This window comes from Oryctolagus cuniculus, chromosome 13 (assembly GCF_051225735.1).
Source record: "Oryctolagus cuniculus isolate XC-2025 breed Fujian yellow rabbit chromosome 13, ASM5122573v1, whole genome shotgun sequence".
Taxonomy (NCBI): Eukaryota; Metazoa; Chordata; class Mammalia; order Lagomorpha; family Leporidae; genus Oryctolagus; species Oryctolagus cuniculus.
Window position 1 is genome coordinate 4,037,069 of NC_142879.1, and position 14,401 is coordinate 4,051,469.

The 14,401-nt window shown below is 43.3% G+C and overlaps 1 protein-coding gene across 6 annotated transcripts in view; it reads left to right on the forward strand.

Moving 5' to 3' along the window:
- Positions 1 to 14,401, forward strand: part of PLA2G4A (phospholipase A2 group IVA) — a 158,663-nt gene that overhangs the window by 65,120 nt on the left and 79,142 nt on the right. For all 6 annotated transcript variants that reach the window (XM_089311213.1, XM_089311212.1, XM_089311216.1 and 3 more), the window contains 2 exon segments: positions 11,627 to 11,775; positions 12,711 to 12,824. In XM_089311213.1, coding sequence (XP_089167339.1) covers positions 11,627 to 11,775; positions 12,711 to 12,824 — 263 coding nt within the window.

Sequence of the window (14,401 nt, forward strand, 5' to 3'; positions counted from 1 at the left end):
GTGCTGATTGGGAATTGGGAAGTAGCCAAGCAGTGAACAGGCAGAGAACCTAGCAGAGCTTTGGTGATCCCAGAGGACTGAATAAAAACTGGATTTCAAGATCAAGTGAGATGAAGTTGGGAGACCCAGCTCCCTGAGAGAGGGAAAGCTAAGTAGGCCTATCACGTCATTGTGAGGCAGCAGCCAAATTTTTAATCTGTGCAGAGGGCAACTGACTGAGAAGCAAACATTAAATGCCTGAAAAACAGAACAGTGATAAGAGAAAAAATAAGGAGACCAGAACTGCCCAGTGCGAACAAGCCTGATAAACACCCTGCACTCAGTTGGGAACCTCAGAATGGGAATAAACAAGAAGCAGAGTAAGCTATTCCTTGATTTAAATGAATTTAAATTAATGTATTATATAGGAGGCGTTTCTCTTACTCTTTCTATCAGTCAGAAAATAGATCTAGTTTGTCTAGAGTTCTTCATAAAAAGGTCTGTAATTCAATAAAGAATTGACAGGCTTACCAAAAATGAAAATCAGGAAAAAGAAATATATCTACAAGTTTTAAATATGATCTTTAAAATAACCAAGAGTAATATGTTCCAGAAAATAGATGGCAAAAGAGAATTTTTCCAGGTAACTTTATGTATATGAAAGAATAAAATGGCAAATTTAGAAATAAAAAATACAGTAACTGGTTGGTGGGAATGCAAACTGGTAAAGCCACTGTGGAAGCCAGTTTGGAGACTCCTCAGAGAGCTGAATATAGCCCTACCAGCCATCCCACTGCTTGGAATTTACCCAAAGGAAATTAAATTGGCAAACAAAAAAGCTGTCTATACCTTAATGTTTATTACAGCTCAATTCACAATAGCTAAGACCTGGAATCAACCTAAATGCCCATCAACAGTAGACTGGATAAAGAAATTATGGGACATGTACTCTATAGAATACTATACAGCAGTCAAAAACAATGAAATCCGGTCATTTGCAACAACAGGGAGGAATCTGGAAAACATCACGCTGAGTGAAATGAGCCAGTCCCAGAGGGACAAATATCATATGTTCTCCCTGATTGGTGACAACTAACCAAGCACCAAAAAGGAAACTTGTTGAAGTGAAAGGGACACTATGAGAAACAGTGACTTGATCAGCCCTTGTCCTGACTGTTGATGTACAATTTAATTCTTTATCCCTTTTAGTATTCTTTGTTCTAGTTAATACTATTGGTTGAACTCTTTAATTAACACACATTTATTCTTAGGTGTTGAAACTTAACTGAAAAGTGATCCCTGTTAAACATAAGAGTGGGAATAAGAGAGGGAAGAGATGTACAGTTTGGGACATGCTCAATCTGACTTGCCCCAAACGGTAGAGTTAGAAACGTGCCAGGGGATTCCAATTCACTCTCATCAAGGTGGCATGTACCAATGCCATCTCACTAGTCCAAGTGATCAACTTCAGTTCACAATTGATCATAATGATAGCATTAAGAGTCAAAGGGATCACACAAATAAGACTGGTGTCTGCTAATACTAACTGATAGAATAAAAAAGAGAGAGAACTGATCCAACATGGGAAGCAGGATACACAGCAGACTCATAGAATGGCAGATGTCCTAAACAGCATGAAAAGCCAAGACACTCTGGCAAAAAAAAAAAAAAAAAAAAAAAAAAAAAAAAAAAAAACCAACAACAACAACAACACCTAAATGAAAAATCTCTGCCAGTGAGATCCTGGTGGAAAGAACGGGCCATCAAAGAAGGAGATACCTTTCTCTGAAGGGAGGAGAGAACTTCCACTTTGACTATGACCTTGTCTAAATAAGATCAGAGTTGGTGAACTCAAAAGGCTTCCATAGCCTTGGCAGCTCGTGACAAGAGCCTAGGGTGATTACTGACATCAGAAACAAGAGTGTCAAATTGTTAAGTCAACAACAGGAGTCACTGTGCACTTACTCCCCATGTAGGATCTCTGTTCTTAATGTGTTGTACTATGTGCATTAACGGTATAACTAGTAGTCAAGCAGTACTTTACACTTTGTGTTTCTGTGTGGGTGCGCTGAAGCATAGTTACGTGACATGTGACTCTGCCAATGGATGCTGTGACCCCAAGGATAAAGTGCAAGTTCTAGTATTGGGCGTATTATAGTAAAGCTGCTGAAAATGAAAATAGAAAAATCTTTTTAAAAACATTTATTTATTTGGAAGGCAGAGTTACACACAGAGAGAGTGCTCTCCATTTGCTGGTTCACTCCCTAGATAGTCACAATGACCAGCACTAGACAGGCTGAAGCCAGGAGCTTCTTCTAGGTCTCCCACATGGGTGCAGTGGCCCAAGTACATGGACCGTCTTCTGCTGCTTTCCCACGCACTTTACCAGGGAGCTGGATTGTACGTATTGGATGTACTGGAGAGCCAGGACATGGCCCAGTGCCGATATGGGATGCCAGCATCTCGATGGCAGCATTAGCTGCTATGGGATGGCAGCAGCCCTGGAAAAGCAAAGATCTTAAAAGACACATTTGAGGCCGGCGCCGTGGCTCAATAGGCTAATCCTCCGCCTGTGGCGCTGGCACACCAGGTTCTAGTCCCAGTTGGGGCACCGGATTCTGTCCCGGTTGCTCCTCTTCCAGTCCAGCTCTCTACTGTGGCCAGGGAGTGCAGTGGAGGATGGCCCAAGTGCTTGGGCTCTGCACCCACATGGGAGACCAAGAGGAAGCACCTGGCTCCTGGCTCTGGATCAGCACTGTGCAACAGCCGCAGTGGCCATGGGGGGTGTGAACCAACAGCAAAGGAAGACCTTTCTCTCTGTCTCTCTCTCTCTCACTGTCCACTCTGCCTGTCAAAAAAAAAAAAAAAAAAGACACATTTGAAAAAAACACAAGTCTGAGAGTAGATTTCTTAACAGGACAGATGAGCATAAGATAATAGGTATTACCTTTGATGAAATGATAATCAAGAAGTTGAAAAATTATGAGTGTCTTGGCTTTCCATGCCTAAAATACTCTCATGGGCTCTTCAGCCAGATCTGAATGCCTTAAGGGCCGATGCTGAGGCGAATGCTGTTTAGGACATCTGCCATTCTATGAGTCTGCTGTGTATCCTGCTTCCCATGTTGGATCAGTTCTCTCTTTTTTATTCTCTCAGTTAGTATTAGCAGACACCAGTCTTGTTTGTGTGATCCCTTTGACTCTTAATGCTATCATTATGATCAATTGTGAACTGAAGTTGATCACTTGGACTAGTGAGATGGCATTGGTACATGCCACCTTGATGGGATTGTATTGGAATCCCCTGGCACGTTTCTAACTCTACCGTTTGGGGCAAGTCAGATTGAGCATGTCCCAAACTGTACATCTCTTCCCTCTCTTATTCCCACTCTTATGTTTAACAGGGATCACTTTTCAGTTAAGTTTCAACACCTAAGAATAAATGTGTGTTAATTAAAGAGTTCAACCAATAGTATTAACTAGAACAAAGAATACTAAAAGGGATAAAGAATTAAATTGTACATCAACAGTCAGGACAAGGGCTGATCAAGTCACTGTTTCTCATAGTGTCCCTTTCACTTCAACAAGTTTCCTTTTTGGTGCTTGGTTAGTTGTCACCAATCAGGGAAAACATATGATGTTTGTCCCTTTGGGACTGGCTCATTTCAGTCAGCATGATGTTTTCCAGATTCCTCCATCTTGTTGCAAATGACCGGATTTCATTGTTTTTGACTGCTGTATAGTATTCTATAGAGTACATGTCCCATAATTTCTTTATCCAGTCTACTGTTGATGCGCAAAATTAGAAGGCTTCGGTGTGGTGTTGGTATAAGCTCAAATGAACAGACTAGTGCAGAAGCAGACTTGCATCTGTAGAACCACTGATCAATACAAAGTTTGTATTTCAGCATAGGGGCTAAAGGCAGTATTCCCAGTAAATGATGCTGGACCTATCGATTCTAGATAGTGAAACTTAATCCCCATTATATCATATACAGAAATTAATTCTACTCGGATTTTAGTCTTAAGGTAAAAACATATGCAAATAAAATTTCTGAGTAAATCAATGAGGGAGTATTTTATGACAGTGCAGTAATTAAAGCTTTCTTAAACAAAAGACAAAAAACAATTCATCAGGAAACACATGGCTATATTGGACTGCTTTAGACCTCACTTCTCCCTCCCTCCCTCCGTCCCTTTCTTCCTTCCTTTCTTTCTTTTTAAGATTTATTTATTTATTTGAAAGAGTTACAGAGATGCAGAAGCAGAGAGGGAGAGAGATCTTCATCCACTGGTTCACTCCCCAGATGATCGCAACAGACAGAGCTGGCTGATCTGAAGCCGGGAGCCAGGAGCTTCTTCTCAGTCTCTCATGAGGTGCAGGGGCCCAAGCACTTGCACCATCTTCTACTGCTTTCCCAGGCCATAGCAGAGAGAGAGAGGATTGGAAGTGGAGCAACCAGGATTCAAACCGGTGCCCATATGAGATGCTGGCACTACAGGTGGCAGTTTTACCTGGTACGCCACAGCGCTGGCCCCAGACCTCGCTTTTTCTTAAGAGATACACCATTGTAGTGAAGAGGTAAACCCCAGATTGAGAAAAATCTATTTCCAGCATACTTATTTCTGTCAAAGAACTGATATCCTGAATATATAAAGGACACTATAAATCAGTATTTAAAAAACCAACGAGAGCTTGGCCTTCACCCAAGAGAATATCCAATGGGCCAACACACACATGAAGAAGTACTCAATCTTACACAGTTGTCAAAAACATGTGAATTAAATGCACACTAAGTGGTGGAGTCAACATACCTGGTGGAATTGTGCATTAATTCTTCTGATGTTTAAATTCATAAGAGTAAACTAATCAATATTGGGAACAATCGCTACATGATAACTACTAACATTTGAATGTTATATAATGTTATATAATAATTCCATGTCCAACTAATGTAATTTTTAAGAATTCCATAATAGAAATGTTTATGCACGCAAAAAGATATGTATAAAAGTGCCCATAGCAGTGCCTTTCTCAATAGTCTAAATTGGGAACAATCTACCTTTTTATTAACTCTGGGATGGATAAATAATTTGTGTGGTACTCCTATCATGCATGTTATACATCAGTAGCAATGAACAGATTATTCTGCACATAAAAATAGGGATGATTCTTCCAAACTTAACAGTGAGGAAAAGAAGCTTGACCTAGTAAAGTGCAGACTGTGTTACTGATTTTATATATATTAAGATAAAAAGCAGGTGAAGCGATTTATTGGTGATAAAAGAGAGGGTATGGATCCCCGTCACACAGGGAGGAGGGAGTGGCCGCGACATCCTGGTCCTGTTTTCTGTGCCTCTGGCGGTCAGCAAGCTCGGTGGACACAGCCTGCCTGTTCTTTTGCCTCTGTACCTTAGCCTTAAAAATGCCATGTTGAAAAAGAACTGAACTGCTGCTGAAACTCATGCAAAGTAGGCGGGACTCGTCATCCCTTTCCTAGTTTGTGACAGCAACTCAGCCAGCTCATGTGGTTAAAGATCGGCTGCCCTGAGGAGTGCCAGGAGTGCTGCAGGTTTAATGACCGTGGTCCCCAAATCATAGCGCTTCCAAGGAGCGACCACATCTGAGGATGGCGTGTGGAGGCATCTCTTTTGACAAACTATTATTTAATTTTCGGTCTTACGGTGGCAATTCTCCTTTGGTGATAATTAAAGCTTAATGCTTGAGTGTCAGTCCGTTGCTGGCAAACACCTCCACATCTGCTTTATCCTGGATTTGTTTCCATGTGACCACTTGGAAATGTATATACTGGCTGGGGAGAAACAGAAGTGAGTGACTGGATTGTGATTAATTTAGTCTGTGGGAAGAACAACTTCTTGATGGCAGGCCCATGAGCTTGTTGCCTTCAGTGCCAAAATTCTTCAATTTTTTTTTGTGTGTGTGAGTGTTCTTATACTAGTGTCTTTTAATTCAATCAAATATTATTCCTCAAGCCAGTCTTTTTTTTTTTTAATATTTACTGGAGAAGCAGACTGGTCGAGTGAGCAAGCGAGCTCCCATCCTCTGGCTTACTCCCCATGCCTGTGAGACCTGAGGCCAGACTGGGGCCAACTCAAGAGCCGGGAGCACAATCCCGGTCTCCAGTGTGGGAGGCAGGAACCCATCTTGAGCCCTCAGTGCTGCCTCCCAGGGTCTGCGTTGCTGGGACTCTTGCGCCAGGAGCTAGAGCCAGGAACTGAACCCAAACACTTTGATGTGGAATGTGAGCCTTTTAACCACTAAGCTGAATGCCTAATTCAAGCTTGTGTTAAATTGTGTGGACAATGTCGTTGTGGCCAGGTTGTTAAAAATACAGCTTTCCAAGCACAGGACTAAGAATCTGAAGATGCAAGGGGTTTGTATTTAATGAGCACCCTGGATTTCTGAAGGTAATTGAGTGAATTACATTTTGAGAAACCCTGTTTGGAGTTCCCCATCATTGGATCATAGCTATTTAGATTCGTGCTTGGAGGGAAAATTCTTTTGCTGCTTATCATAAAAATCAAAATAGATTACTGATCACCTTTATTTTAGGCAAAGGGTTGAAATTGCTATTTAGTGAAGTGGAAATGAGAAAGCAAAAGAAATATTTAACATAGAATTGGAGTTTTAGGGGCTGGCATTGTGGTCCAGAGAGTTAAGCAACCTCCTGCAATAAAGGTATCACAAATGAACACTGGTTCCAGCGCTGGCTGCTCTGCTGCCCATCCAACTCCCTGCTAATGAACCTGGGAAAGCAGAGGAAGATGGCCCAAGTGCTAGGGCTCCTGCCACCCACGTGGGAGACCCAGATGGAGTTCCAGGCTCCTGGCTTTGGCCTGGCCCAGTCTTGGCCATTGCAGCCATTTCAGGAGTGAACCAGGGGATGGAAGATCTCTTTGTCCCTCCTTCTCTCTCTGTCACTCTGCCTTTCAAATAAATCAGTACACTTTTTTAAAGACAGAACTAGGGATTTAGACGTTGCCATCAGTTTCCATCACAAATCACGTAATAACTTGGGCAAAGCTGAAGTGACAGAGGGATCTGTTGTTACTTCAGGCAGTCACTCCTTAAACCATGATGTTTGAGTGTGCATTTTACATCCACAGAATCCTGAAGCTATTTTTGGCACATGTAGCTTCATGTCATCTTTATGGGAACACAAAAGATTTGTATCCCACACCCCCAGCATTTTTGTTTGCCGAGATTTAGATTAAAGGGTGAGATGTAAGAGAGTTTCTGCCCACTCATTACAATTTTGCTTCCCCACCTGTTTGGCTGGAAACGAACAAGGTGAGGCTGATTTGGTGACTCAACACTTAATTGCCTGATAGCCATTAATTCACAAAGCCAGGGAATAAATATATAGGAGGGAAAAAAAAATCTTACATTTGACTTTTTCTTTCTTAGTGCATTTCTAGGAACCTGTCTAAAGCACTGAGCCATTTTGCTGTCAAAAACCCTTGTGCAGCTTCACACTCTGCTACCAGGCCAAGACGGTGATAGGTTATAGAAAGACAGTGAGCTGAGAGGGTGCCCATGGTAATCTGCTGTTCCTTTAAACTGCTCTTCATCCTGTAGCTTCTGCCGCTGCAACAGATGTTTCTTGCTCCCCAAGATTAGCATTGATGCACTTGCTATATCGAAGTCTGCAGCTGCCAGTGGTTTCCCATGTCCATCACCCTTTGACATCTTAGCTTTGAAGTCTCTGGCTCAAGCAGCAAGAGGAGAAACTAGAACAATGGGCACTCTAGACCAACCGTTTCCAACATTGATTTTATATTTTAAAGGAAAAATAAATACTAAGAATTGGAAGTGACACTTCTAAACTGGCTTCTGTTGATGTTTTGACATAGAAAATGGTGCACAAATCTTGTTTCCGTGGTGCTTTCCTTTATCGCTTTGTCTGAGTTGTAGGGTGTCGAAACACATGAGCTGTTCAGGATCCAAACGGGCTGGGCAGCCTGCTCTCTGCCTGATGGAGTCATGCCACAGCTACCTACTCTTTCCTATCAGGTTCCTTCCAAGGAACTCCGCTTTCTGCTTTCTTTTCCTTGTTTGGTCCAAGGAGTCCTCTGCTTCCTCTTAAGATTCAGATGAAGATATAATTTCAAAAGCCCGTTTTCCCACTGATGATTTGACCTAATTTGTGTGTAATCATTTGGGTGACTGAGTTACTAGTCACTGGCCTAGTGTACCTGTTTGTCTCTAGTTTACCTTGCCTCTAAAATTAGGTATTAGCATCTGACTCACTTCCATAATTTGAATCTGCCGTTTGGGGCTTGGCTTGCTATCAAAGCCACACTGACTTTTGACAGGCACTTCCTGCCATGTGGTGGGCACTCACATATTTGTTGAGTGAGCGAATGGTGTTTACCATTTGCGTGCCTCCCCTTCCCACACACTTTTCTTTTCAGATTGGCTTTTACTTGGCTTTGCTTTTTCTAGTATTCCTGGGAAACGGATAGAAAAGAACCGTATTCCTATGAAAGGGAAATGGTGCAATAGGGTGGAGAAGGGCTGTGTTGCTTGTCACTTCATCTGAAGGGTCCATTGAATGATATCGTTAACATCACACATTTCTGTATGGTGGTCTGCCACCTGCTCTGCTAAACCTGTCTGTCTGTTTCTGGCTTGCAGTCCTGAGCACTGGAGAGATGGCAGAAGCATGGTTCAGCCAGGGCCCCCTGGTTGTGCTGTGCTGGAGTCACCTCGTGGCGTGACCTTTCCTTGTTGGGTCCATGTCCCCTTGCCATGCTTCCCATGCAGTCTTTGTCTTTCCTGGGCCTGTGTGGAGTTGCTAAGGGCAGCATCTGCCTCTTTCTCATCTCTGGGGCAGGACATCAAAAGCATGACCAGAAGGTGACCCCCAGCAACCTGGGCTGGACTATTTGTTCAGCAGTGCAGGTTCCTAATCCCACTGTAGTTCTGTTATGGCCCCCGGGGCCTGAGGAGCAGGCGTCTGTGTTCCCATTAGAGGCCCAGGCATGTGCAGAGAGCTACTGCCAGGGTCAATGATGCTTGTGCTGCAAGCTGGAAAATCAAACAAAAGATGTTCCCAGGTGTTGATGTCTCCCTTGTACAGTTTCCCATTTGAAAGAAAAAGGCAAAATTAAAAAGGTGAGCCTCATGACCCTGTAACAGAACTATAAGCAGTGCTTAGAAATTAAATGAAGGATGTCGATCATATTGTTTGATGACCACACGATTGTTGAAGGACAGGGCATGTAGTTTTCTATGAAAATCAATCGATAGCATAGAAATGGTTATTTTTGTTTCTAACTTTTTGCATTGCTTTATGTGGACCTCCGCCTTCCTCTCTCTCTCTCTCTTTTTTCCTCTCCCCACACCCTCACTTGCTCATTTTTTTTTTTTTTTTTTTTTTTTTTTGGACAGGCAGAGTGGATAGTGAGAGAGAGAGACAGAGAGAAAGGTCTTCCTTTGCCGTTGGTTCACCCTCCAATGGCCGCCACGGCCGGCGCACCGCACTGATCCGATGGCAGGAGCCAGGTGCTCCTCCTGGTCTCCCATGGGGTGCAGGGCCCAAGGACTTGGGCCATCCTCCACTGCACTCCCTGGCCATAGCAGAGAGCTGGCCTGGCAGAAGGGCAACCGGGACAGAATCCGGCGCCCCGACTGGGACTAGAACCCGGTGTGCTGGCGCCACAAGGCGGAGGATTAGCCTAGTGAGCCGCGGCACCGGCCATGCTTATGTTCTTTCACTCTCTCTTCTCTTTCTCCTCAAGTCCGTCTTCTCTTTTTCAATAGCAATCCATTCCTTATGATCTCATCCGATGACAGGAGCACGAGGCCACTAAGAGGATGATGGTTACAGTCAAATGATCCCGGTTCAAGATCTTGCTCTGATACATTTTAGATGCGTGATGTTGGGCAGGTTACCTAACGTGTCCAAGGTCCTGTTACCTCAACACTGCAATCTCTAAGGTCCTGTTACCTTACAGCAATGTTGTGAGATTTAAATGAGACTAGTGGATGTAAGGTGCTTCTGCTCATCACTTAGTTATTGGTTTCTGTGGTTATTAGTTATAATGGCCTGCGGTGCATGTTTGGCGTGGTGATCAGGATCAGATCATCTGGGCTGGAGTCCCACGTGGGAGACCCAGAAGATTCTCCTGGCTCCTGGCTTCGGATCGGCTTAGCTCTGGCCATTGCTGCCAACTGGGGAGTGAACCAGCAATGGAAGACCTCTCTCTTGCTCTTTCTGTCTCTCTGCCTCTCCTTCTCTTTCTCTGTAACTCTGACTTTCAAATAAATAAATAAATCTTTAAAAACAAGACATAGATTGAGTTCTGAGCTCCTAGCTTTAGCCTGGCCCAGCCTTGGCTATTGGCGGGCATTTGGGGAGAGAACCATGGATATAAGATCTTTCTCTCTCTCTCTTCTCTCTCTCTGTGTCTGTCTCTCTACCTTTCAAATAATAAATATTTAAAAGATTACAATAGCCACAGGAGAAAGACATTGTAAAGTGCATATTTGCTTTGTGTTGCTAGCCTCAGAAGAGTTAAAGATGAGTAGATGAGATCCTTGCCCTTAATTTGTTTATAGTATGCAGGAAAAAACCAGATAGATGTATAATTTCATCCAGAAATGCAGCATGTGCAATGCTCTGAGATGCTGCAAGATTCAGTGGAATCACTGCGGACAGAGTGATCAATATTTATACTGTGTTGGTCATATATATAATATTTATACTGTGTTGGTATATATATATATATATACACACACACATATATATGTATATGCATATACACACAGAAGAAATTTAAATATTTCTTTTATTTGTGGTTGTTTCTTTTTTTAAAGAGATTCATTTATTTGAAAGGCAGAGTGACAGAAGGAGAATCTTCTATCTGCTGGTTCACTCTTCAGATGGCTACAGCGGCCAGGTCTGGGACATCCAGGTCTCCCACAAGGGTGGAAGAGGCCCAACTTGGGCCGTCGTCTGATGCCTTCCCAGGCGCAACAGCAGGGAGCTGGATTGGTTACGTGGAGCAGCAGAACTCCAGTCAGAACTCCAACATGGGGTTCTGGCATCACAGGGCCTGCTTAATCTGCTATGCCACAATGTTGGCCGCTTGCAATTGTTTCTTTGTATTTCAGTGGACACACTGACTCAAGGGGGCCATTATGTAATACAGAAAAGGTAGTCATCTGAATGAATATGGTCATAATCAATACATACTGACTATGAGCATGGATGCCTTAGAGTTGCTCAGTATACAACCAGTACAATCATACAAATGAACTTCATAACAGCAAACAACATTCCTCTAACAATGAGGTTGGTTGTTTTGCTTGGTAAACAGTAACCAGGGTGATGTGTCTGATGTAGCAGACATCATGACCTTGGGGTGAAGGTCATACTGTAGATGATGGGTGAGATCATGCTTATCTTGTGGAAGCTGGACCAAGATGCTGACTGCAGAGGGTGGAGAGAATCCTAATAGATCAGTCGAGCAGCGGTCTCCCCTCACAGGAGTGTTTGAAGGGCAGGAGCATGTGTAAGTGTGTGCAGCCGACGGTGTTCTCGTCTCAGCTGTTTTGGTGCGCTCGCTGCAGATCCGCTGGCGTGGGCCACACTCCTGCTCTTTGTGCTTCCCGCCTGCAGTTGACACCCCGGATCCTTATGTGGAGCTTTTCATCGCTACAACCCCTGACAGCAGGAAGAGAACAAGGCACTTCAATAATGACATAAACCCTGTGTGGAATGAGGCCTTTGAGTTCATTTTGGATCCTAACCAGGAAAATGTTTTGGAGGTAAGCGGATCATGTGGGGGCTGCTCGATGGTCATCACTCACGATGAGAGGTGCTTGGCTTTGCTCCCTCACTGCCTTCCTTCCCCCGGGCACACTCATCTGGAGAGCAGCTGGGCCACCTGGTAGACCAGCTCCTAGACCGTGCACGTCAAGCCGTGGGAGCGTCCAGGGGAATGCAGCCGTGATGTGGGGCTGGGGACATGAGTGTCCTTCCTTTGTGCTTCGGAGAAAACATCTTAGATGGCAGAACAGAATTACTTTTGTGTGTTTGTTAAAAAAAATTGTTTATTTATTTATTTGAAAGAGTTCCAGAGAGAGAGGGAGAGACAGAAAGATCCTCCATCCACTGGTTCACTCCCCAGATGGCCCCAGCAGCCAGGGCTGGGCCAGGCTGAAGCCAGGAGCTTCTTCCGGGTCTCCCACAGAGGTGCAGTGGCCCAAGCACTTGGGCCATTCTCCACTGCTTTCCCAGGTGCATTAACAGGGAGCTGGATTGGAGCTGGAGCAGCTGGGACATGAACCAGCACCCATATGAGAAGCCAGCATCTCAGATGGCAACTTTACCTGCTATGCCACAACACTGGCCCCCAGAATTACTTTTAATTTCCTTTAAATTAAATTAAAATAGATTTTTCCCAAAGTAGTTGTATTGATTTTCTGTGTTAATTTTTTTTCTTATATTCCAAAACAGAGAGAAGGTAAGATTTCGTTTCTGAAAACATGATAATTAAATTGACCAATCAGGATAATATTAGAAAAAATTATGATTTTTATAGCAAATAGAGTGTTCTGTAGGAAGGGATAGAAGTATTGTTATTTGTTAAATACTAGGGACTCAAATGATTATTAACCACATTTGAGAATTTTTATTTTATAAATATGATAGAGATAAAGATCCTTGGGAAATTGCCTACTTGTGTTCCTTTACTTCACAGATCACATTGATGGATGCCAATTATGTCATGGATGAAACTCTAGGGACAGCAACGTTTCCTGTATCTTCTATGAAAGTGGGAGAGAAGAAAGAGGTTCCTTTCATTTTCAACCAAGTAAGTAACAGAAGAATTGTCTTTAAAATTTATTTCAGGGTAAAATGTGTTTATTCTAGTTTGATTTAAAACTTGGAAAGTTATATTTATATAATGTTTTATTTTTATTTTTTTATTTTTTATTTTATTTTTATTTTTTTAACAGGCAGAGTGGACAGTGAGAGAGAGAGACAGAGAGAAAGGTCTTCCTTTTGCCGTTGGTTCACCCTCCAATGGCCGCCACGGCCAGCGCGCTGCGGCCAGCGCACCGCGCTGATCCAATGGCAGGAGGCAGGTCCAGGTGCTTTTCCTGGTCTCCCATGGGGTGCAGGGCCCAAGCACCTGGGCCATCCTCCACTGCACTCCCTGGCCACAGCAGAGAGCTGGCCTGGAAGAGGGGCAACCGGGACAGAATCCGGCACCCCAACCGGAACTAGAACCCAGTGTGCCGGCGCCGCTAGGCGGAGGATTAGCCTAGTAAGCCGCGGCGCCGGCTAATGTTTTATTTTTTAAAGATAAATTTTTATTCTTCCAGTTACTCCTTGTCATAATAATCTTTTATTTTGCTTTGCTGTCTAAATTTGTTAGAGGTGTTATACTAAATAGTACTGAGGCACTCATTTCTTGTTGCTTCAAATGGTTGCCTTGAGATTAAGCACTGGCTTTGGACTTCATTGACAGGTCTAGTTGAAACGTTTGGGAGGGCAAAATCTGAAAAGAATGGCAGAGATAGAGAGAGATAGAGAAAGAGAGAGAGAAGAGGGAGGAGAAAAACTTAAAGATGTTGAAAAATACAAACTATTCCAAAATTGCATGCTATTTGACTGTAACCTATATTGACTATTACTTTTTTTTTTTTTAAGGGAAAGTGTTTATTGGGGGAAACCCAACAGACTGGAGGGGAGGGGCAAAGAGGGAAAAAGAGGGAGAAGGAGGGTGTAAGAGAGAGATCCAGAGACAGAGAGACAGAGAGACAGAGAGAGGGAGAGATCAGGAGACAAAGAGAAAGACAGCCACGTGTTCAGGAACAGGTCCTTTTAAAACTTTCCCCGGGGGTGGGGGGTGGTGGGCAGGAAATTGAATCCCATTAGGATGGGGGTGGAGCTGACACCCGTGGTTGGGCCATGTGGCCACCTGGCTTCCAGCAATGGCGGCAGGGGCTAGAGCCTAGGATGGTTTGACTATTACTTTTATCAGTACCTGCATTTATTATTATGTATATTACTATAAATTAGGACTCACTAGAGGTATATTTCTTTCTCATATATGTCTCAACTAGGGTCAAAGCAGTGAGTGGCCACAGGTCTTGGTTATTGTTATCTTTTGTTTCTAGGTTTACTTCATTAGGGGAATGCTGATTGTTTAGCAATAGTAAAAAACCTTAGGAAAATTTTATGGAGAGAGCTTATTGGATAATGAGTTCTCTAAGAAACCAATTTAGTATTTGCAGTGAGAAATGTAAAACTTGGTGGGCTGGTATTTCGGGGGAGGTGCTGGCTAAGAAGTTAATTTATCATTAGATTGACTTTTCAGATCTTTGTCCCAGAAATCTACCCATTCCTAATTGTAACTGCCTCTGGTTACCATCCTGAGTGACT